Below are 22,872 nucleotides of genomic sequence, written 5' to 3' on the forward strand. Positions count from 1 at the left end.
GCAATGTGGCCTGTGCGGGTCCTGTTCTGTCCCTGGGGAAGGGACGTTTCCATGGACTGAGCTGGGAGCTGAGGCCCAGCTGCAGAACGTCCCCCCGCAGTGCCTGACACTGCCCAGCTGGAGGGTTCATACCTCTGCGACTGCATCCGCTCCCGCAGAACTGTCAACTGCCTTATTGCTGCAGTAACACTTCACTGCCTTATCTGTAACCCTGCTAAGTCATTACTTTCAAAGTCTCGTGGCAGTGGGTTCTCGAGGTTATTTAGGCACTTCCTCTACCCAGTTATGTTTTCTTGTCCCTCTAGCTTCTTGCCCCAGCAGCACACACACACTAACTCCTGCCTTGCCTGCTCACTGGCACTGATTTCCAGTCTCTGTCCCAGAGCATTCCAGAAACATGGCTCTTCAGAGCATGGAATGGCATTTCTGAGACTCCTCAAGACACCAAGATACAGAGCGAGTGCAACGACTGGAACAGTGTTACCAGAACAGTGTGTCATGCTGGGAGGAGATGCTGCGGGTTGGGGAGAGGTGGAACCTCCAATATCCTTCCCAACAGGGTACACGGAGGCTTGGAGATATCCCTCTGCTGAAGAGCTGGAGCTAACAAGGTTTGATGGATGGTTGCAAAGCTAAGGGCTGGTCCAGCTCAGCTCCACAGATGGGGCATACAGTGACACGGCTCTTCACAACATGCAGGAATACAGTGCTGGTGCGGCAAAGTTCTCCTTGCTGCAAGCAGTGGGATCTCCATCCAGATTTCACCACAAGAAACAAAGTCTACAGTATTTTACGGGATCTCAGGTCAGCACACAGCTCCCCCGTACAGCCTGGGGGGAATTTCAGTAAGACAAGAGGGAGATGGGCATCTTTTCCTTAATTTTTAAAACAAACACGTGGCCAGGTCTCTGAATGCTCCAGGAAGGCAGAACAGTTACCAAACACCCATGAACAGAATTCCCAATCCTTGTTACCCACGAGGAGCTGCTCCAATCTTATGTGGCCACAGTCAAACTCTGCAAGCACAGCCAGGCTGAGACACACGTCAGCAGCAAGCAAACAGTGTCAGCAGGAGAGTCACTAGATGATTTTCAAACCAGACTGACAAAGATTTGACTTTCCAACCAAAAGCACTTTGGCCAGGACTCTCAGAAGTGACTGGAAAATTTCACTTGTTCATCCAAAGCTTTCAGCAAGTCCACTGCTTACAGAAGGCTGCAGACTGCTCTCTGGAAATCAGAACCATCTGAGATGTCTCCACGTGGGCACACAGGAGAAAGAGAAATACATGTCTCCAAGATCACAAATTACTTTTGCAATTGTTGGTTCTTCTTTCTCTTCACTCACGTAAGCTTGTTTAAGGAAAGACAGATCAACATCCCATCAGCTGAAGCTATCTCCTTGGCCAGCTCCTGCAAAACACAGTCCTACAGAGACACAACCCAACTCCCTGGCTGTAGGGAAGGTGTCTAAGAAACAAAGCAAGAGAGACATCAGCTCTGCAGCACTATGCCTTAAAAAAGAGTCAACAACCAGTGCAAACATATTCTTTAGAAAAAGGCAGTATAAGAATAAGTTAAAACCTATAATGGACTATAACAAAAGAGTAGATCTACTGCTATTTTTCTTTTTCTCCAACAGACATGAGGTAGTTGTGTTGTTAGGGAGGAAAAAATAAAGAGAGAGAGAAGTAGTAAAAATGCTACTCTATACCACACACTATTCCACTTTATAAAATTAAATAATATAAAGATGTTCCAAGGAAATAAAAATACATGTTGTACATTAAAAGGACAGATGTGTACCTAAAATATTAGGTACAAGAACCTACATAAAACAAAGTCCAGGTTGGTGAAATGACCCAGACACTGCAGAAGGTTCTATATAGTACAAGTTGTTAGAGGCACTCGTAGAGTGTGTAATAAAAGGCCACTACATCAGCCTGCTAGGAGTAGTTCCTGCGGTAGCGTTCAGAGAGCCTGGTAATCCTTTTAACCACGGGAGGGCAGAAAAGGCTGGTGGTTCCAGCTCACTGCCTTTGTTTCCTTCCACCCCCTCCTGGGACTCCTCTGGCAGAATCCATCCCAACGCTCCGAGGCATCGGCAGTGCCAAGACGCTCCTGGTGAAGAGGCAGTTGAGAGGAATCGCTCGGTGTACCCTGACACTTCCCAGCACTAGAGATGTCTTGCCAGTCGCCTCGAGGACTCCAGAGAAGTGACAGCCCAGTCTAGCACAGGAGGCTCTGTTCCATCGTGGCTCCACGTCAGGCTTCAGCAGATGGCTCAATCCTGCTCCCACCAACACCAAGTTACTCGTCAGCTTCAGCGGGAGGAAGATGAGCCCTTACCAACCTACCCACTGATCTCCTGAAGGTGTATGTACAGCTGACAGGTCCAAGCCCTGCTCTGGTGAGATGCTGGCCCTGCTCAGCTCCTGCTGGGCTTGGTGGGCTGAGGGCAGGCAACACCTCTCAGCAGCAGGTCCTTACTAGTGCTTCAGCTCTCCCACGATCCAACTCAGATCAGTTCACTCTTTGTGACTGTGGACAAGTGCCACGTTCTCAGATGCTGAGGGTGGACTGGTTAAACCAGAGTTACTACAGAGTGGGGCCTCCTCTGGGGCCGTGGAAAGCAACTGGCACTTGACTGGCTGCACATCCCCCCTGCCTTCCTGGATGGAGTCTGAGTCTCCACTCTCCACTGAATCCAGACTTTCTCCATGCCTGTGGAAGCCATTGGTGAGCCCATGGGTACGAACAGCCTCTGGTTTGTGAGTCTTTCTGTCAGTACAGAACAGCTCCTGGGCCTGAACCTCTGAATTGCCCATGCAGTCCACCAGTGCTTGGCTAGCATCTTTCTGGGAACTGGGAGAGCTGGGAAGAACCAGCTCTCCTGAGGGGAGCTCTTCAGGCTCCTGATCCTCAGTTTCTGTCTCTTCACTCTCCAGGGTGTGCAGCTGGGAGTCGTAGTCTCTGTCAGAGGCTGAAAAATCAGAATGGACAATGACTTCTGCTTCTACTTGGTGGAGGTTGGCTGGTAGGTGGCTTTTCTTTGCTTCATTCTGTTATCAAACAGGGGGAAAATTTAAAAAAAAAAAAAAAAAACGAAGGCAAAGTAAATGAAATTCAGATAATTGAGGCTGTGACCCAATCAAGCACTGAAATGTACTTCTTTTTAATCCCACAGAGTGCAATGGGATGTACACATGTCTCCATTAAGCATTACCTTGATATGTTTCTCAGAGCTGAAAGTCTTAAGAAGCATCTCAAATCACCTCAGGATCATTACTTCTATTTTAATGTTTGAGAAAGCAAGTCCCAAGGGAGCAAAGTGATTTGCCCACCATTTCTTCGCAGGCTGGAGCAGCCGTTCCTCCAAGCCCCTGGCAAAGACCACAGTTTTCAAGACTCACCAGTCTGTTTCCATATTTTAAGGGCCAGACTTCTAGAGGGTGAGTGGGCAGCACTCTAAGGAACCAGCTTCTGAGGTAGATACCAGGGCTCCCTTCACTTTCTTGCTTTCGTTTTGGCTACACATCACAAAATGTGTGTTCGTTACAGCCCTGGTCACAGCCTGCAAAAGTCTGTGTAAATTCAAGCACTTAAATTCAAAAAGAAAACTGTAAGATCTGCTCTGGAGCGTTTAAGTGGAGTTCAGGCTACAGATCCCCACAAATCTGGCTGACAAGCAGGTCATTCCCGAGATTATCACTCAATAATTTAACAGACAAATTATTGTGGAAGCTCACAAAGAGCTCTCTAGGCAATCAGCACTCAGACTCTGGGCTGAGTGTGATGTAGCAGCAAGAAGACAATTCAGAGTATGGAACTGATATCCCATGTGTAATTAGTGATTTCTGTTGAAGCCAACTTTGGGCATCATTTACATATTCAACACTTTTTCTCCTTTTGTTGACAAACTCTGATGGATAAGCTGTGCTGTAAATGGTGCCCTGTAATTTGGCTGTAAAACGTTGTCTTAACTCCATCCACAATGTTAATTACATCCTGTGTATAATTGATTTTCACAGCACTATCTAGGAAGGAAACGTAGGTAGGTTACTTAGAAGTATTTGCTGGAGTGGGGGGAACTTTTTAAAACAATAACCAAAGAAATCTTCTGGTACATAGTCTGAGCAGGTGCCAGTTTGCTTTGCTGAGACCATGGCACAGACATCCTGATCCTTGTACAAACTCTCCCAAACACAGGAGTGGCATATTTATTCCCATGAAGCAATATCAGAACTAGGATTTCCTCCCAGTCCATGCATCCACATAAAGAACACAAGGGCAGTGGAAATTGCTCTACCCTATCTGGAGAAGGGAGTTTAAATCAACTCTTGATCTTTGACTCCTTTTACAGCCAAAATGCAATCCCTCCACCAGGAGAGCACGCTGTAGATCTTAGTGACTGTGCCGAGCACTGACTGCAGCTCCTAACTCACTGGCAGGCTGATTGCTGCAGGGCCACAGCAAAGACTCCAAGCAGACTGCTGGTGTCTGGCTCCAGGTCCCCCAGATCCATGAATGACCCCCCAAAACTTTTGGGGACCCCCCCGTTCCCCTAACCATCACCAGAACGAGTCCACAAAAAGGGGCTGCAGAAAGGAGAATAGGGAGCATACAGGTCACTAAAGCACTGAAGACACCCACCATGACAGCATCATAAACCAGAGCTTGCAGCAGAAGCTTCTGCCCCGCGCTGGACGGAAGCTTCAGGGACCCATTCACAGCAGACAGAGGCTCTTTGGTGATGGTGTCCCCATATCTGGCAATGCTGTTTGTCCAGGGCTGGTTGGCTGATTTATTCCATGAAGACTGCAGGAGAAAAGTAGAAGAAGAAAAGATCCAATTATCCCAGACACAGATTCTTATTCTCATACGCCTGAAGTGAGAAGCAGCTTGAAAAAGGAAACTGCCAGTTGGGAAAATACCATAAATGGGGAGGACACTTGTGATGGCATCAAAATAGAAATGCTCAGCAATGGACTCTCACAGGCACTGCCTTAGAACAGGCTGCATTGCTGTTACATGGGCTGATGCAGAGCTCAGGGATAAAAGATGCTTCACAACTGGTCAAATAAAGGGCTCTTCACTGATTGTCAGAGGCCAACAGGTACATCATGGCACAGACATCATTTAAAGGTCCACTGAAATCAGCTTCCTGCAAAGCTGCCAACAGCCCAGAGCAGAAGGAGCCTACTGAAAAATACCACATTGCTGGGAAGTGACAGGGATGGGGAAATCTGGAGCTGAATTATCACAGTCTTTGCTTTGGCACAAGTGATGCTCCACAGCATGAAGGACCTTCACCCGTGAGACTGACCCATATGAGAGAGAGCTGGAGACATGCTGAACTGCCCACTCTGCGGTGCAAACAGATTTCCTGCTCTAAGCCAGGACTTGAGTAAACACTCTGCCATTCCCCACCAACACACAGGCACAAAATTGGGGACCTTATTTTTTGTAATTATTTTTTTTGGTAACAGACCACCAAGCAATTCTTAGCTCAGCTTTAAGTCCCCTGGGCAACCAGTGTTACCTTGTTTGTAGATCTAATTAAATTATATGGGCTGAACGCAATTTGTTCTGGGTTCTCTCAGCTTCCCCTTGCAATAAGCTGTTGAATGCTCACCTCTGTGTATGGGAAATGTGTGCCTTTAAGAGCTGAAGTTATTTAACAGCTCAGACTATTAGTTCACAGGCAGAAAAGTATTTTCTTTCCAGGTTTTGATTTTATTGGACTGTCCTGCATGTACCTGAGTTCAACCTTGTTACTGACTCATATATATACACACACACACACACACACACTCAGGTTTTAGGACCACACAAGCCTGTTATCTCTGGTTCATTCCACAGATGTTACACATTGCCTGGATAGAAAAGTGAGGCTGATGCAGGGAGGAAGAGGAGCAAATCCTGAGCTGACAACAGTGAGTGTGCGCACGCACACAGAGCACTGGTGCTGTGAGCACAATGGCTGTGTAGGGCCAAGAGACCCAGCACATCTATTCAAACCCTCTAACCACCTATTGCTCACTGTCAGCAGGAGAAATCCAGGTTTCTGCTCTGCATATGTGGCTGCTACTTAGGCCAAATATATTCCAACAACAGCCAACGTAGCGAGAGTCCAGCCGAGACAGCAAGGAGATTTCTGACATCAGCCTGACCTTGTGTGAGTCATTTGACCTTCTTGTGCCTCAGTCCATCTGGCTGGAAATTAGGTAGAAATACACGACCAGATGTTGTATGTGAGCCAGGCATTCCTAAGTCGGCTATTTAGCAAGAAGCAAATGCTACCTCGTGCTGTCAGGGCTGGCAGAAGGACACTGAGGTGCTCAGTGTGTGCCGAAGGGCGGCTCAGCCGCTCCCGAGCCCTCTGTCCACCCTGGGGCTCCACACACTGCGGGAGGCAGAGCAGTGTCACATCCCAGCAGCACCCCCAAGTCACAGGAGCTTTGCTGCTGCCTCAGCATCAAATTTTTGGAAAACAAGTACTAAAAGGCCTCGTTGCTATGCCAGCACCCTGCAGAACAGCCATGCCCAAGCCCAGTGCTGTGGCTATCAACAACTCGCTAATTCAGATGTGGATGCTGGCAGCAGTGTCTTTGCCATTTCTCTCTGCAATCCTCAACCACATAGTCAGAGCCAAAAGCATTCCCTAATTGCTCCCTTTCTAAGCGGACAATCATTAAACTACACTTTAATAGCAAGAAATCAACCAAGCGATCACAGAGAGGAATATCTCCACATGCGAGTGCTCAAGGACCATGTTCAATTTGCTTCTGCTGCCATCTGAAAGGCTTTCTGCAGCTACATCCCTGACTGATGGCTTCTGTGCCTCTTCCAAGGAACATACGTTACTGAGCAAATACTGCCTGGAAATTTCAGCACTGAACCTACACAAATCTGCACACATGCACCAAATGTGTGTCCTGTTAGAGATGCTTCCATGCATATTTGCCATCAGAGAGATCTGAGCATCATACGCAGACACACACACACACACAGAGCAAACTCAAAAACCTTCTTGCAGGCATCTTGTGAATACCAAAAAACGTGGAAAGAAACAGGCAGCTCTGCTGCAATCCCCCATGGACCATCTGTTAGCGGAAATGTCAATCTGCCATGTTTACATAGGTTTTGATGACTCTGGGAACAGCCTGTTCAGCTCTGGCTGAAATTGGCTGCAACGAAGAACAAACTTGTTTTGTACCAGTTTGCAACTTTCAACAAACAGAAAAAAACCATCAGCCACACAACATGGCCTGTATCCCACATGTTGTTCGGCACATTATGTTTGAGAGGGGAAAAGTAAGGGAAAAAACAAATCCCTCTTGGGGCTTAGTCTTTAAGTTTGGGCAGTGGCAATATCTTTAGGTCTGTTTTCATCAGAGACCCAAAGAAATCTTGTGTGCCTGAAAGCTTCACTGCTTTTTAAGTAGTAGTTTTGGTGTAATAAATGATACTGTGTCTTTTCACTCAAGTAGGGCTGATGAGAGGCTGAAGGAAGGAAATGTTCTCTTGGTTTTTACAACAGTAACGAGGGCAAGGAGTAAGGAATGTCAGTCTAATTTAAAGAGGGTAAAATCCCTTTGTCACTTCACTGCAAACAGAAGAATGAAAACTAATAAAAACATCTTCCAATAAAAGGTGTTTCCATTACAGCCATATCCTTATCAAAGCAAACAACCCTTTTCATTTTAGCTTTTTTATGGAAACTCTGGCTGGTAAAAATATGCCTAGATCATGTTACCTTCTCAGTGACAAGTCATGATTTCATGCAAATATATGAGCTGAGAATGAACATGTAGAAAAAGTTCAACTTGAAACCTTCCCTGGTTTATGAGGATGGTTATTTAAAGGAGCTTGAAGTCCTGTGCAAAACAAGGCTGGGGACATTTCAGATGTGTCACAGCAGAGAGAAAGGATTCGTTGCTGAACAGCAGCCAGCAGGAGTGGGAACGCTCCGTGTCACGCAAACATACCAACATCCCTGCCCGCGGCTGGGAAGCGACATAGCACAAACCTCTCCCCACCAGATAAAGCAGAGTGTCTACTGGTTGTCACCAGGAGCACAGCTCTCATCCTAGACTTCTCAGAAAACATTGGGACTTTTTTTCCACGCAGAAAAATTTCAACATGAAAATGACAAACAACCCGTGTAGATCCAAGTTCCCTGATGGGTTACAGCTTTCACTCTCCGAGTTAAGGGGATGCTTCATGGGAAACACAGTCCTGTGGGGAAGAGGCCCACAGGGAAGGAGTGGGGCAGCAAGCAAGGAAAGTTCCAGCTCACAAGAAGCGTAACAGCAAACATTTCCAATCCAAAAAGCTTGGGTTTGGCTTCATTCAATGAAAAGCTGAAGTCTTCCATGGAAAGCAGATGCTTTTTAACATTCTCCCCCACCCTCTAAATTGCTTGGCCCACAAGCAGCAGTGACAGAGATGTCTGGAGCAGAGCCATTTCATCATCCTCAGTCCATCTGTCACGGGAGACAGAGCTGCATCACCACTGCCTGTGCACGACGGTGTCATTTATATCGGGGCTACTGAGGGCACCAGTCTGGGGGTCACTTGCAGGGGGAAGAGAGTAAGAGAGGAAAATCACTTGTCAGTGTATTTACAAATCCTTGTGTGTAACCACTGGGAAGCACACAGAAAGGAAGGAAAAGGGGCTGCTAAATGGCTGAGTGTACTCCTGCCTAATGGAGCTGTCAGCATCCAGAGGGGCCCCGTGCCGACAGCTCGGATGCAGTAGCACCTTGCTGTCCTGCAGGCAGGGGCAGGGTGGCCAGAAAGCTCCTCTGGGATTGTCCCATCTTCCCCTTGCACCATCCTGCACCCCCAGCATTACATGTAACAGCTCAAGAGGAATCACAGCCCTAAGTGTGAAGGAATTGGTGATCTTGACCTGAAAATGACCGAGGTGATGTCTCAAAATCCTTGCCCACCATTCTCTGCAGGTGTCAGTTTCAAAGTCAGTGTTGTTAAAGACATCCTGTCCTCAGCCTCACTGCTCTCCAGTTCCCACACCTGCAGAGTGACTGCTCATTTCTGACTTCTTTGTGTATCTACACCTCCTAACAACATGAAACCTCCAGTCTCCACTGGAATCTTGGGCTGCCACAAGAATAAAAACAAGAATAAAAACAAGAAATGTCCATGGAATGGTAAGTAAAAGCCAGGATGTGAACAGCCTGCAGGCACAGAGCAGCTATCAATGCCATCCCCCATGGCAGGTGCCACCCAGCCAACACAAACCAGGTGTTGGGAGTGTAACTTCAGGACAGAGAGGCAAGCAGGCAACTGGAGGTCACAGATACACAAACCTGCCCAGCAGTGGCAGCAGCACTGGACCAAAAGCCTTTCCTAGCCAACATTCTGAGCTTTGTGGTGACATGATATGCTGTTAAAGGGATCCTTGAGACATTTCTCATTCCCTCTCTTTTTTGACTAGGACTACAAGTCATAGTATCCAAGCTAGAGCACCCTGGAGAGCTTCCCCTTGCCAGGACAGACCAGGAATTTCCTTCCACAAGGATTTTCTCTTTCCTGTGGTTCTGTTGCATTCCTTGCCATGGGTTTTCACAGTCACAACCACACACAGCATGAGAGAAGGAAAGAGAAAGCATCAAAAGCAGCTGGTCACTGCAGGGTGCAAAGCTCCAGACAACACTCCGTTCCAGACAGGGTCTCCAGGGGTTTCTAGCTTCAGTGGCTGCTGGAGGAAGATATCTGCAGTACACAGGACACCCAAGGAACTCATACCCACTTTGGGGCCTTGACTAATGGCATTCTGTGTACAAGCTGGGAGATGCACACACTCACAGCTGCTCCTGTCTTGATTTACATCTGTCGTGGGGACCAGGCGTGTGTGCTCCGGTCTGGCCACGCCATCAGACCTGCCCAACTCCTTGACCATTCAGCCAGGTAACATCACATCACCATCCAGACATGGGGCCTCTTGGCCACTGCAGCATAAAGGTGTTTGGCTTCATTCTTCTCACCCTTCATGGTACGTGTCAGAGGGCACAGAGGCTGCAGCGGTGCTCAGGTGGCACTTCCAGCAGGAACTGGGCAGCGGAGGGCGCAGGGTCTCCTGCGTGGGAGCACATCTCCCTCCAGTGCTCGCTCCCAGCAACAACAGCCTGTTGCTCCCGGTCACCACTCCATCGCCCTCACCTGCCAGGTCACCCTCACCGCTCGGCATGGTGACAACGCTGCCCTCCGGGTGGCTGCGCCACGGTGACCCTTGCTTCCCTATCCACATCCATCAAAAAAACCCCAATCCATTTATTCTGCTGGAAAAAAAATCCACAGTTAATTTAACTCACAGTGGCCTTTCTCCATCCAATTACAGAATTGTCCCTCTCCCCAAAGCTCTGGTCTCTGGCCATAACTCCCCTGCTGGTCACTGCCAGTCTCTCAGGGCCAAAGCTCTCTGACTGAGCACCAAACAGCCAAGCTTTGGCACTGCCCTCTGCAGCGCCTGCTCTGCACACATTCAAATCTTTGTGTAACCCCTTGGAGACAGGACTGCTGCTTTGGAAGAGAGATCTGGATATGCTGCCCCCAGAAAGGCCTCACAGGGCAGGGAACTTCCCCCCACCCCGACCTGTTCTCAGGGTAAGTCCCCATCACTGAAAACATTTGTTCCTTATTTAACAGAAAGAGCTGTAGGAAATTCCTCACACTCTTCGGCTTGGGTCCAGACAGGCAGCTACATTCCACCCAAATCCATAGATGTGGCTTGGCTGCGAACAAACATCCTCTCCTTCAGCTGAGTGCTGATCCGACACGGCACGCAGGGATGGCCAAGAGCATGGCTTCAGCTCTCAGAGCTTTCAGAGCCAGCAGAAGACTTTGCTTCTGAAAGATCATACCTGCACTGCCACCAGCAGCGAGGACAGGCCTCGAGGTCAGCCAGGTGTCCTCAACTCACCTTCCCTCCAGTGACACGAGCGCATCGTCGATGCGAACGTGAAATCCCACGCGCTCACAATGCATTTGTTTTACTGAACCTCCTAATTACTTAACATGCTCTCCCAGGGCTACAAAGAGAGACATAAACAGATTAACTAAATTAGGCCAATTAAAGGTTCCCTAATGGAATGAAATGTTTCAGGCAAGCTTGAAAGAGGAAATGGGCAGGGAGGAATGAAAGACAGCGCAATGTCAGGCAAACCAAGCAGGGTGGGAAAAGACTACTTCAACATCTAAAGTTCACAAAACCCCCTCAGTTTTACCTCTTGTTTATCCTCAGAGGTATTCCGGTCAACACACTATGAATAAAGCTCCTTTCACTCCAAGCAAAAGAGTATTCTGGAAGGCCAAGTGCCTACTCTAGACACAGCACTTCTTCACACCATCCACATGCCACAGCAACAGGAACAGTGCAGCTTTCTGCAGCACCACGTTTGGCAGCAGCTTCTCAGGATGAGGGGTCACTGCCCCAGGAGATGAAAAGGAGTGGGAGATGGCATAGGGATCCCAAATTAGATCCAACAGCCAAGGCTGAGCCAGTCAGTTTTGCAGAGGGAAATGTGTAGCTGTTCGGCACCAGCCTGCAGCCAAGACTGCCAGGACAGGAACTGACCCTTCCCAGCAGCCACACACCAAACAACGGCTCTTGCCAAGGGTGGGAGCCCAGTCACCATATGCATGGGTCCCTACCTTCCTCTTCCCATGGACAATGTCCTCAGGGAGGCTCGTGTGGATGAGGCTGTGCACTTCTGTCATCTCCGTGATGTCCCCCAGGGGCACAGGCACATCCTCCGTGAGTGGCGACATGAGGGACTCCAGCTCATGTGAGTCCAGGGTGGCACTGGGAGTGGCCACCCCTTGTCTGCTCCGGTGGTAGTACGTGTGGTTGCCAGCAGCCTGGGAATCCAGACCTGGCAGGGCCTCCCTGAGGGAAAACAAGCAAGAGTTGAGATCTCAGTTGGTTCTTGTGCTTGGGCTGGACTATGCCCAAGTCCTGCCCTGCCCCTCCTGAGGAAGGGAATCCTCTATCCACATCCCACTGTAACAGCTTTCGCTGTAGATGCATCTCTTCACCACCTTTGCTAATCCCAAAGTTCAGACAGATCCCAGTGCAGGATGCAAAGCCCTCCCCTCGCCTGCAGAGCCCAAGGGCAGCAGACACCACAAGTCCCAGCACCAGAGCAGGCACTCAGTAACCCTGGTCTGTGGGGAGCTGTGTCACTCCTGTCACCTCTGCTTTACAGGTAAGAGATGTAACAGGACAGGAAAGTTTGGCTTGGATGAGACTTCAGAAGCTGCTTGTCCCTAGTCCTGAGATCTGCTGCGAGCTCAAAGCTCTTCTCAATAACTGAGCTGTTTTCTGATCATGGTCTTTCCAAATGCTTGTGGCTGGATTCAGACCCTTGGAATAGCAGGGGGTTCTGGGCTGCATCCAACCCTCCTTAAACCAGCCTGTCACTCTCTCGGAAGTCTTTCATCATCTTCCCAGCTGGAAGTTAACAAAGCATTTCCAAACATCCTTAGAGCTGTCCAACCTCAGAAGCAAAATACTGCCCACACTAACAGACACAGGTAATAATCTGACAGTGTTTTTTCCACTTTCTTGTGTTTTTTTCTTTGAAAAAAAAACCCTCTTAGTCTAACAATGCAAGCTGAAGAGAAACTACAGAGAAAATAAATCATTTCGAAGACCACATTAATACGCTCCTTAGCCAGCCAGCACTCCCAAGATTCAAGCTGTGCATTAACTGATGTCCTACACTGCATCCCAAGCAGCCCAGCTGAACATGGGATGCAGCTCCCAGTGGATTTGTCTCCCTCCACGTGCCTCCTTTACCTGCCACACAGGTGAGGTGACACCCACCTCTGCTTGCTGTTTCGGAAGCTGGCACACATGCAGAAGAGTATGCAGAGCAGCCCCAGGCAGACTCCCACAATGATCCCGGTGACAGAGTGGATATCCAAAACATCTAGGAGGAGAAAGATACCTACATCATTTCAGTTGCTAGCAGGGAGAAGGTACAAAGTGTCTCATGTTCAGAGAAGCACCAGCTGCACTAAAACCAACAGGTGATGCCTTTAAAGGTCCTTCCTAACCCAAACTGATCTATGATTCTATACACATAAAGGAGAAAGATTACTTGGCAGAGACAATTTGGAGCAGATTAAAGCACATTCTCAAGCTACAGAAAGGCAGCAAGGTGCAGGTTGTGTGTGCCCTTCCTGAGGAAATGAGATGGGGAAGAGAGATGAAGTTTGGCTGTGGGATGGGTTCTGGAGGCACATCTGAGGACTCTGCTATGATCCTCTGCTCTGGTCTACACAGAATCGTTTCTTGCATCTTGCACAGGCTTGGCAATCAGAAATGTCACTGCTGTCGAATCACAGTCTTCATCAACACAGCTCATGCCCTGCCCTGGGATAAGGTGAGGTTCGTACCAGACAACTTCTCCCGCAGGGTGTGCACATCCTTAACGTTGGAATAGGGACCAGATCCCACGACTGTCTTTGCTCCCATCTTGAAGAAATATCTGGTATCACTTTCCAGGCCATGCACTTCAGTACTGAAGATATTTCCTGACCAAAAGCAAGTCAAAAGAAAGTTAAAATACGTGGTTTCAAGAGTATTCAGAGGCTGCAGCAAAGCAGCAGTGGAATTCTGCTGGACACTCAGAAGTGAGGGATTTTGTGACATGAGGTCCAAGAGGCATTTCACACACCTCTTTGGTATTCATGAACTTGCTGCTTACACAGCTGATGATACAGACTGCACATGGTGCTGCTGGCACACGTTCTTCTAGGAATTACTGGCTGCCAGCCTATATCTGCAGGATGTCTGCTGGATGATAATGGCTGTTTCAGCCCCAGACATGTAAGATTTCATGTCTCTCAGTAGCTGTGTCCCTGAACTCTCCATTATGACCAGGAGCAAGGCCCAGCATCTGCTTCAAGAAAGCTGGCAGCATGAGCTCTTGAATATTTGTGCTCAGAGTGAGGCAAAAATCAGGGCAGCAGGACCGAGCAACCAGGGCTGCAGAGCAGGGAAGGAGGCAGGAGGAGGTGGTGGGGATCATGGTACCTGGAGGAGGCTCACCTTCTCGTGTCAGCAAGGTCCACATGTCATCTGGCTGTGTGTTGTTGGCGTTGTACAGGATGAGGTACTCCACAATGATGCCATTGGGCTCCACAGGTGGGCACCAGTGCACCTGGACAGCGTAGGGGTTGAGTGGGTGCAGCCGCAGGTCAGAGGGAGGAGTGGAAGGACCTGGCAGGGACAAGACCCAGCCTGAGCAGCAGAGCATTTGCCCTCAGGATGCTTAGAGCCTCCCAGCATGTACTCAGGGGCCTCAGAGCTTAGAAGGGGTATGAGACCACATCTCTCAGGGGCACATTAGGAGGGATCTGATAGAGAGTCAGGGAAAGTTGGAGAAATCAGGATTCGGTTCCCGTAAATACTCACGGTCAGGCAGGGTGAAGCGTTCCACCACGCTGCCAAAGGGTCCATCGATGCCAACACCATTGGACTGCACAGCAAACTCATACCTGGTATAGGGTTTCAGCCCACTAATGAGAATGTCTTCATCTGAGCTGGAGAGAGGGGACATATGCACAAGGCCATGAACACCAGATGGTTCTCCCACCCCCTGACACCCTGACACCTTACCAGGAACACTCTAAGAGATTATCCTAACTCTTACAGTATTTGATTTTCCACCTAAAGCTTCATCTCCTGCTGCCATGTGAGTGCAAGAGCACTCAGCTTCCAGGTACAGAGCAAAGCAGTTCCCAGGACTCTCCAGGACCATTTCTCATGTACTTGCAGGCAAAAGCTTGCAAACAGCCTGGTTAGAGGCTGAAAATCTGCACGGGAATCCAGATGCAAAATACATCCCCAATTATAACTGCTTAAACTCTACCAATTTATAGACCAAACTTGTGATGACCATCTCACAAATCATGAATACTTTGAGGCAGGCCATAATTATACCTGGTCATGCTGTTAATAGAGAAACAAGTGTGTAAAGTCCAACCAGAGCAAAAAAAAGACGCAGAGACCAATAAACGATCCCTAGGTATTCAAGTCATAGACAAGTTCCAGCACTGCATTTCAGCAGTTCTGTATCTGTGACCATGGCAGATGTTTCCAGCATTTGAAACACCCAGGGTTTTGCTAAGTACTGGAACTTCCATGCAGATTCCTCCTGCCCTGTGTTCATTCCTAACACGAGCAATACAGGAACCTCTAGCATCCCTCTTTACCTGGTGTAGTATGTCACAAGAGAGGCATTTTTCAGGCCCCACGGGCTGAAGCGCACAGTATAGTTGACAATTTTGACTGTTGTAAAGTCAGGTTTCTTCCACCTGAGCCATATGGAAGTTGAGCTGTTGGATTCTGCATAGACTTGGACCGGAGGCAGTGGAGGACCCTTCTGCACAGGGGGATCTATGGTATAAGACAGAAAGAAAAGAGATGTGGAGATGAACATGACAGGAATTTCCTCACCTGTGGGAAAGAACACAAGGAGGATCCATGCACCACTGTGGTGGAGGAGTGCTGAGGAGCACAGCAGGTCAGCTTCAAAGCTACCCATCTGACAGGGCCATGCTGGTGTGAGGAGGAGCCCAAACTAGTTAACATCCCACACCTGGCTGGCAGAGCTGAGAATGGAGCCCAGGCCCTTGGAGCTTTACTGTCTTTATAAGATGGCAAAAAGCCTGGCATGCTGTTGATTCACATTACTGAATCTTTGTCAATTAAGAGATGAAACACAGCTTATCTGGCATTTCCAGACCATCCCTGAGCCACTAGCAGGCCCAGAGGGGATGTGGTGAAGGCCATCCACACCCAGTGTAAGAAAATCCTAATGAGAGGGGTGATATTTTGTTCCTTTCTCTCCTTGCCAATCCCTCCAATGCATTTTACACTGACTTTCAAAGGAAGTTCTCTTATATTGGGACCTTTCCTGTATTGGTATTGCCCTTCTTGAAGTTCATCTTCCATAACCTGCCCTCTGAAGCCACATGCCGAGCAGAAGAGACAGACAAGTGAAGGATATTCCTCACCTACTGCTGTTGCAGGTGCCTTTTCTGTTTTGCCCTTCCAAACTGCTGCGTAACCATCTTCATGCTTATTGAAAGCCACCAGCTTCACCTCATAGAGTTTCCCAGGAGCTGCAAAAATCAATCAGGGTTTGTCTGGGAATATCTTTGTCACAAACCCTCCCCAGTTAGACATGTTTTCTTTCATCTGACCAGCTTTTCTCACCATCCAAGAAAGCAGCTTGAACATAATAAATGTTTTATTACCTAATAGCTAAATAAATATCAGCTGATACCTAAATTACAGTAGGGAGTCTCCCTTCCACTTGCAGGCTTCCCACACACAAACACTGTCTCGCAGCCGGCACATGTACCAGCACAGCTGCTCTCCAGTTCTCCCCTTTTTACAGAAATTACCAGCAGCAAATGGGCCTGCCCCAGCCCCTGAGGGTTAACCAGTGTCCCATCCTGTAGCGTATCACCTCAGGGTCTCCTGGCCTTTCACCCTTGAAAACTACTAACAAAACCTGCACCGTGACTCCTCTCTCTCCCTCATGGAAGTGACTGCACTTGAGGAGTGAGGATGTTCTCTCCTCTCCAAAATGCACCTCCCATTTCTGAAGTCCATTCTGATTTATTCACTGCTGTGAGGCTCTTCCTTCCAGCAAGTCCTCACACACCCTGTTAAGTCACTGGCAGTTTTTATTGTATGGTGACTATTTTGCCTCCACAGCAGTTTCTTGACTTGCAATTAGAAAAGCAACAGTGCACAGAAAACCCACACCAAAAACCTGAGGGTCCTCATTGCACACTCTTCCCATCAGCCTGTGCCCTCTATGGGGAATGTCACACTTGGACCCAACCAAGCTGCAGGACAGGGCACTCTGTCTCCAAGCAGTGCTGCCATAGTCCAAAATTCATTTGTTTTTCCTCCGGTCTTTCCTCAGCTGCAGGAATCCTTTGCTGTACAATCTGAGGGGTTTTTTTTCACGGAGATGTTTAATCAAGGAAACAACTTGGGAGATACAAAGTTCTCAAGGAAGACACTCCCTGCAGCAGCCAGCCTGCTCAGGAGCTCAGCCAGTCCACACTGCCTTTGGTTGCCTTGGCTGCAGCGCATTGATGAAGTTTGTTAATTTGGGACATGCCTGTTCATTCCCTGCCCTCATAGATCACTGCTCTCTTTGCCAGACAACGTAAGCAGAATAAAACCTTTCTTATTGATGCCAATTTTATTATTGCTGCCCTGATTACGCTCCCAGAGGCTAATGGTACCAATTACCAAAGGCTTTCTCTGCTCCACAACACATGTTCGCGCTCAGAATATAAAAACAGTTCAGCCACATTTTTCTCCCCCAAAGAATCCCAAAAGCAAACAGAGTTTTGTCTGCCTCCAAGACAGCCTGATCTGCATTTCCACATTCTCCAGCCACAGAAAAGCATTTCAAACCCACACAAGGGCGATGAGACCAAAGGGCACTCGACTTCCAAAGGGCTGGGACCACGGGCTGGGTGGAACAAAGAACCTCACAGCCTGTCTCTCACCAGCACACTCCTCCTCCTCCTGCCCCAGTGTCTGGCTGGGCTTCACTGGGGGACAAACTCATTGTGGATGATGTGATCCAAATCAATGAGGAAGAGCTCACAGATGTGATGCAGCTGTGGGCAGCTCCTGTTGGAGAATGAAGTGAAGGAAAGGACAAGTCCTCCATCTCCATCCCTGGGCAGGATCAGCCACTTACACGTGAAGCCAGGGGAGCTCAATTACTAGATCAAGCAACTCACATCCTGAAAATAGGGGTATTTTGGGTTCCTCAGTCGGAGGCTTGGCTTCAGTTTTTATACATGGGCCCAGATGTTCAAGCTCTTAGAACATGCACACATAAAGCTCTATCAAGCTGTCAAGAAGCTAGTAGGCAGCATGAAAACAGATGTATTTCACTGCATTCCATCATACATTAAATATAAGCAGAATAATCTAGTCCAGATCATTTCAAATCACTAACCTGGATGGCTGCATAATATATCCAATATGCTAAATATGTTGTTTCATTCAGTTTTTCAAGGTGCTCATATTGGCCAGATGCCACAGGCCATTCCCTTTAAGTGGGAAAATACCCTGATTTCCAGAGAGTTACTCCCAGAGGAATGCAATCTTCCTTCATGGGAATGTGGAAGACAGGATCAGATCCCTACCATTTATTTTTCACATAAATTATGGCCCTGGTAGTTGCACACCAGTACAGAGATTAACTGCTAGAACACAGATGGAAATCAGTAAGAATTTCTCAGGGAAAAGCCCTTCTGGTGATTCAGGACAGCTTCCTTTTGATTTTGTGGGCTCATGAAATTGCTGGATTTCTTGTGTGCCTTTGAACAGCTGTTCACCTCTCCCACAGGACTTCAGCACACACCTCTCAGACAAGATACAAGGTGTGCCATTAGTGATACCACTCTAAGGAGACACTGTTTGCTCTAGAGATTAGCATGAGATGGGAGAGAAGTCTCCTCTCATTTCAGACAGCTCAAATGAATAGAGATGAGTTATTACCAAAGGCAAAATCAAGAAGCCAGATGCTGAGTGTAGGGCAGGTGAGAGAAGAGGTGAGGGACAAAGCTGGCCCCATTTCAGCCTAAAATACAAACCCATGTTACAGAAAACGGGGAAGGAAACGTGGGCAGGGCTCACTGCTGGTGTAATTGTGGTGCTATTGCTGTGAATAAACAGCAACTGTGCTCCAGCAGCTCTGGCCAAAGCTGTTTCTGCACCCCCACCCACCTCTGCCTGAGGTGTGCCTTGAAGGGAACTCTTTCTCCAGGAAGTGCTTCCCTTCCTGCCCTGCTGTGCTCCTGGAAAAAAACCCAAGGAAAACCAGATCAAAACCAAGCTATGCAGGAGCGAGCAGTGGGACAGGAGGCTGCACCTCAAACCAAGACCAGGGGCAGAGTGCTGGCTTCAGTGACACTACAGAGCTGTGGAGCCAGGGGACATGTAGTGACTGTGCTGCAGCAGTGCACAGCCTCCAGTGGGACACTGGACCTCATCTGCACTGACATGGTATGTGAGCACATCTGAGCTATAGCCTGGTAGGTAGGCACTACAGGGCCTAACCTGGGATTTCCTGACACCATTTCAAACACTGAACAGGCTTCCTAGAGAGGTGGTCAGTGCCCCAAGCCTGTCAGTGCTTAAAAGGCATTTGGACTGTGCTCTTAAGAATTTGCTTTAACTTTTGCTCAGCCCTGAAGTAGTTAAGAGCTTGGACTCAATGATCATTGTAGAGACAGACAGTGTTGGGTATTTCCTTTGTTTTTACAGAGGGTTCTTAGCAGAGGTTTCCAGTCCTGTTCCCCAGGCAGACATCCATGGGCTGGGAAATCCCTCAGCTGATTTCCCATCAGCCCATGTGCAGCAGCACAGATCACATTAGGGCTGCCAACCCTTCCTGTGACCACTGTCCACTCTGCCTACAAGAGGCAGATGTGAGTACCTGTACAGGAGAGCTCTGTGCCACAAAACTAAACCCTTCTAAATCCCAACCACTCCTCCTTGTTCCATGTCCAGACCCCCTGCCTTTCTCAGCACAGCCAGATTCCTGAGCCTTCCTTTATTGTACACGTGCAAGAGCACATCACTCCACAGCACAAGGGGAGAAAAGTGAACATCCAAGACTGGAAGAAACCCGAGACTCCGTTCCTGATGCAGCAATAGCCGATACACCACTGCCAAATCATAAGGAAACCATTAGGACTTGACAGATGCCCAAATTTAAGGAAGTAATTACAGAGGAACAAGCAGCTTTCTCAGCATCACTGTGCCAGAGCATTTGGAACCAATTCAGCCCACTCCAAGCCCCTCTGCTGACTGCCTTGCCAGTGGTTAGAGCAGCGCATGATGATATTCACATGTGGTTTCCTCAGCACAATAATTACAGAGTTAAATTCTTCAGAGAAACTCATCACTGTTAACACTCTCTCAGTGGCAAAATGGTTGCAACAGAGCTGGGAACCTACTTAGTGATGGCACAACCAGTCCTTCCAGGAGCTGCATCCTGACCTTTACACCATGCATAAAATATATGCTACAAGTGTAAGGTGAACCAGCACGAGGAACACACACCCTGCAGTTTCAGCTCACTGGGCAGTAACACGAAGTGGGGGAATGAAAGAACTCTAGGAAAAAGAATCCTGTTTCAAAGATGCATCTGCCATGACTCTCTTCTCTCTCTCCAGCCTGTATCAATGGGCAAATCAATATGATAAGATGTTAGAAATATAACTCCATGTGGGAAACACTGAGCACAGCGAGCCAGGCAGGCAGATCTGACCGTGGTACAAACGTTCTCCAGTCACAGACACTCACTCTTCCATCCCTTTTCCCCCAGGGGGAGGTGGAGGGGAATACTGGCCCAAAATTAGCATGCTGTGAATTATGCCCATCTCTGCATTTTAATACAGAGAGATTTCAAACTCATGCAATTATGGAGCTCCTTAGAAACACACAGGCAAGGACAGATCATTGTCCTGACTAGAGATTTCAATCCAGGCACTCTTTGTAGTGACACAATAAAGACACTAATTGATTAAGAACCACTTATTAGCATATACTAAGTGTATTAGTAGCCTTTGGTTAAAAATACAATCCCTGCTACACTGGCATTCAGAATTTCTGTGTTATAAACTCTGCTCAGAACAAAGCCCAGGAGCTCCACTCCAGAAATAATTTTGGGTGCTGTTTAAAAAGCTCACATGGTCCTGGCCCTATGTATCTGCAGCCAAGCAGACAACTGAGTCTCCTGGCAGCATCCCAGGTTGCTGCAAAGGCAAGAGACAGGCCACAACAACTGCTAGGAAGATGCAACAGCTAACCTAGACGAGTCAGCTCATACTGCTTCACTTTCTTCTTTAGTTTTATGGGTCCTACATCCCAGCTCTCATCTTCAGCACCATCCAAGGGGCTCTCATCGCTGGACTCCTCCGGGCCCACTTCTCGGTAGTAGAGCTTGTAGCCAGATATCTGGGCATGGTTGGCTGGGGGCTGCCATGTTATCAGGAGGGACTCCATCTTCGCTCGGACTTTTAGCTCTGTCGGGGCAAATGGAACTAGAAGCCAACAAAAGAAAAATGTTCAGACACTTGTCTCCATTTCCCTGCTCTACTGAATCCTCCCTGCCCTCAGTAGTGAGGGAGAGGTGTGAGGAAAGGCTGCCCTGAGTGGGATGTCTCCACTGCCAGACAGTGGAGAGCAGGACAATTACACTCTGCCATTGACTTTCCCACCTGGGTGACACAGGAGCACAAATGTCACAAAGCCACTCTGGGGGTTTGTCATCTACTGAGATGGTACAGTTACCACTGAGTGGGACAGTTACACTCTACCACTGACTTTCCCAGGTGGGTGATACAAGAAGAACAATGTCACAAATGCATTCTGAGGTATCACCATCTTTAAATCCTGCTGGAGTCTGGCATGGGCTCAGCTCTTGGGCAGAATTGTCTGTTCACTCCCAAATGTCCTAACGTCTGGGTGTGGGGTTTTTACTTGGGTTTTTTCTTTGTTTTTAAACAATTTTCACAGCTGCACATGGAGGGAGGAAAGATCCACTGCCCAGGCAAGCAGTGAGATGTACAGTGGCTGCTGAGCAGCAAGATATAGGTGAGCACTTTGGTATAACCAAAACCAGTGGTTAGAATTCCCTAAGGAAAGCAAGTGTGTCTAAAAACACCTCAAGTTCCCCACACCCTGCCCCAAATCCCAGGCATTACCCAGCCTCCTACCATGTGTCTGGTTGTCTCTGTCCGGAGTCCGATGCTGAGTCCACTCGGAAGGGGCTCCATAGCCCACACTGGTGCTGGCTGCGATCCGAACTTTGTACACTTTGTTGGGATGCAGTGAGTAGAGAGTGATTTGGGTCTCATTTCCACCCACTTCGATGGAGGTGACCTGATCTGCTGGAATCAAGGGGACACCACTGAAAACAGGGGTTTCCCAGCCAAAAGGAATTACAGCTGAGCAGCCAGAAAGCCTCTCTACCCCCACGTGGTCTGCACGCCCTGGGCTGCCTTGGCTTTGCCCAGTGCAGTCTCATGCCACTAGCAAAAACTAGAACTAAAGGCTGGGCAGAGCTGATATCCTGACTGACAACTCCCTTCACCACATTCCAAACTGCAGGTTGCCTTCAGCACCACGGAGCCTGCCCGGAGGGAGCTGTCAAACCCTGTTGGGGCTGCTGACGTGATGGCATAACACGAGCACAGCTGATGGGAGTTGATGGTATATTCCAGTGCTTCTCATCACTGTATTTAAATCCTCACCTTAATTTGAACCAGAACTGTCCAGCAGCTCTTGCTTTCTGCAAAATTCACACCTTCACCCAAGCCAGACGGGGGGTTTTTCACTCCTTCTTCAGCCTACCCAAGTTCATAAGGGAGATAACAGGGAATCTAAGCTGAGAATGGCCTGGGATTTTCACTGCAACAACTAACTGATCTTGCAGAAGATTCATGTTGCCTGTTTGGTGAATGCAGAGGTCTTGTTTTTCAGCTTCCCCCAGTGTTAACTCAGCCGGGAGCACTGTCCCTACTATGTAACAGTGTATTGCTGAGTGTGATCCCTGGATTGCAAGTGTTTCCAAGGTTTTACAATGTCACAGAGCCATGCACAGGCTCAAGGCAAAAGAACAAGAGCCAGGAGTCACAGTGCAGACTGTTAACCCAGATCAAACACCTGGGAACATGTCCAGCACCTCATCATACTCCCTATCCTTCTCTCAGGAAGAATCATGACCCTGGGAAGTGAAAAGCTGCAGAGCTTTGACGGTTTTAACAGCAAATACCCAGAAGG

At 48.3% G+C, this 22,872-nt stretch overlaps 1 protein-coding gene across 1 annotated transcript in view; it reads right to left on the bottom strand.

The window, feature by feature from the left end:
- Window positions 1-2,527: 2,527 nt before the first annotated feature.
- The window catches only part of IGDCC4 (immunoglobulin superfamily, DCC subclass, member 4), a gene marked incomplete at its 5' end in the record, with an annotated part of 55,847 nt that continues 35,502 nt past the window's right edge, over window positions 2,528-22,872 (bottom strand). Inside the window, 11 exons of the mRNA XM_009081635.1 lie at window positions 2,528-3,061; window positions 4,653-4,817; window positions 11,679-11,913; window positions 12,853-12,958; window positions 13,428-13,565; window positions 14,083-14,253; window positions 14,449-14,576; window positions 15,249-15,432; window positions 16,053-16,160; window positions 20,898-21,131; window positions 21,807-21,980. Of these exons, the coding sequence (XP_009079883.1) occupies window positions 2,528-3,061; window positions 4,653-4,817; window positions 11,679-11,913; window positions 12,853-12,958; window positions 13,428-13,565; window positions 14,083-14,253; window positions 14,449-14,576; window positions 15,249-15,432; window positions 16,053-16,160; window positions 20,898-21,131; window positions 21,807-21,980 (2,177 nt within the window). The remainder of the gene's footprint in view (window positions 3,062-4,652; window positions 4,818-11,678; window positions 11,914-12,852; window positions 12,959-13,427; window positions 13,566-14,082; window positions 14,254-14,448; window positions 14,577-15,248; window positions 15,433-16,052; window positions 16,161-20,897; window positions 21,132-21,806; window positions 21,981-22,872) is intronic.

Source organism: Acanthisitta chloris, unplaced genomic scaffold, assembly GCF_000695815.1.
Source record: "Acanthisitta chloris isolate BGI_N310 unplaced genomic scaffold, ASM69581v1 scaffold17669, whole genome shotgun sequence".
In the NCBI taxonomy this organism is placed as follows: Eukaryota; Metazoa; Chordata; class Aves; order Passeriformes; family Acanthisittidae; genus Acanthisitta; species Acanthisitta chloris.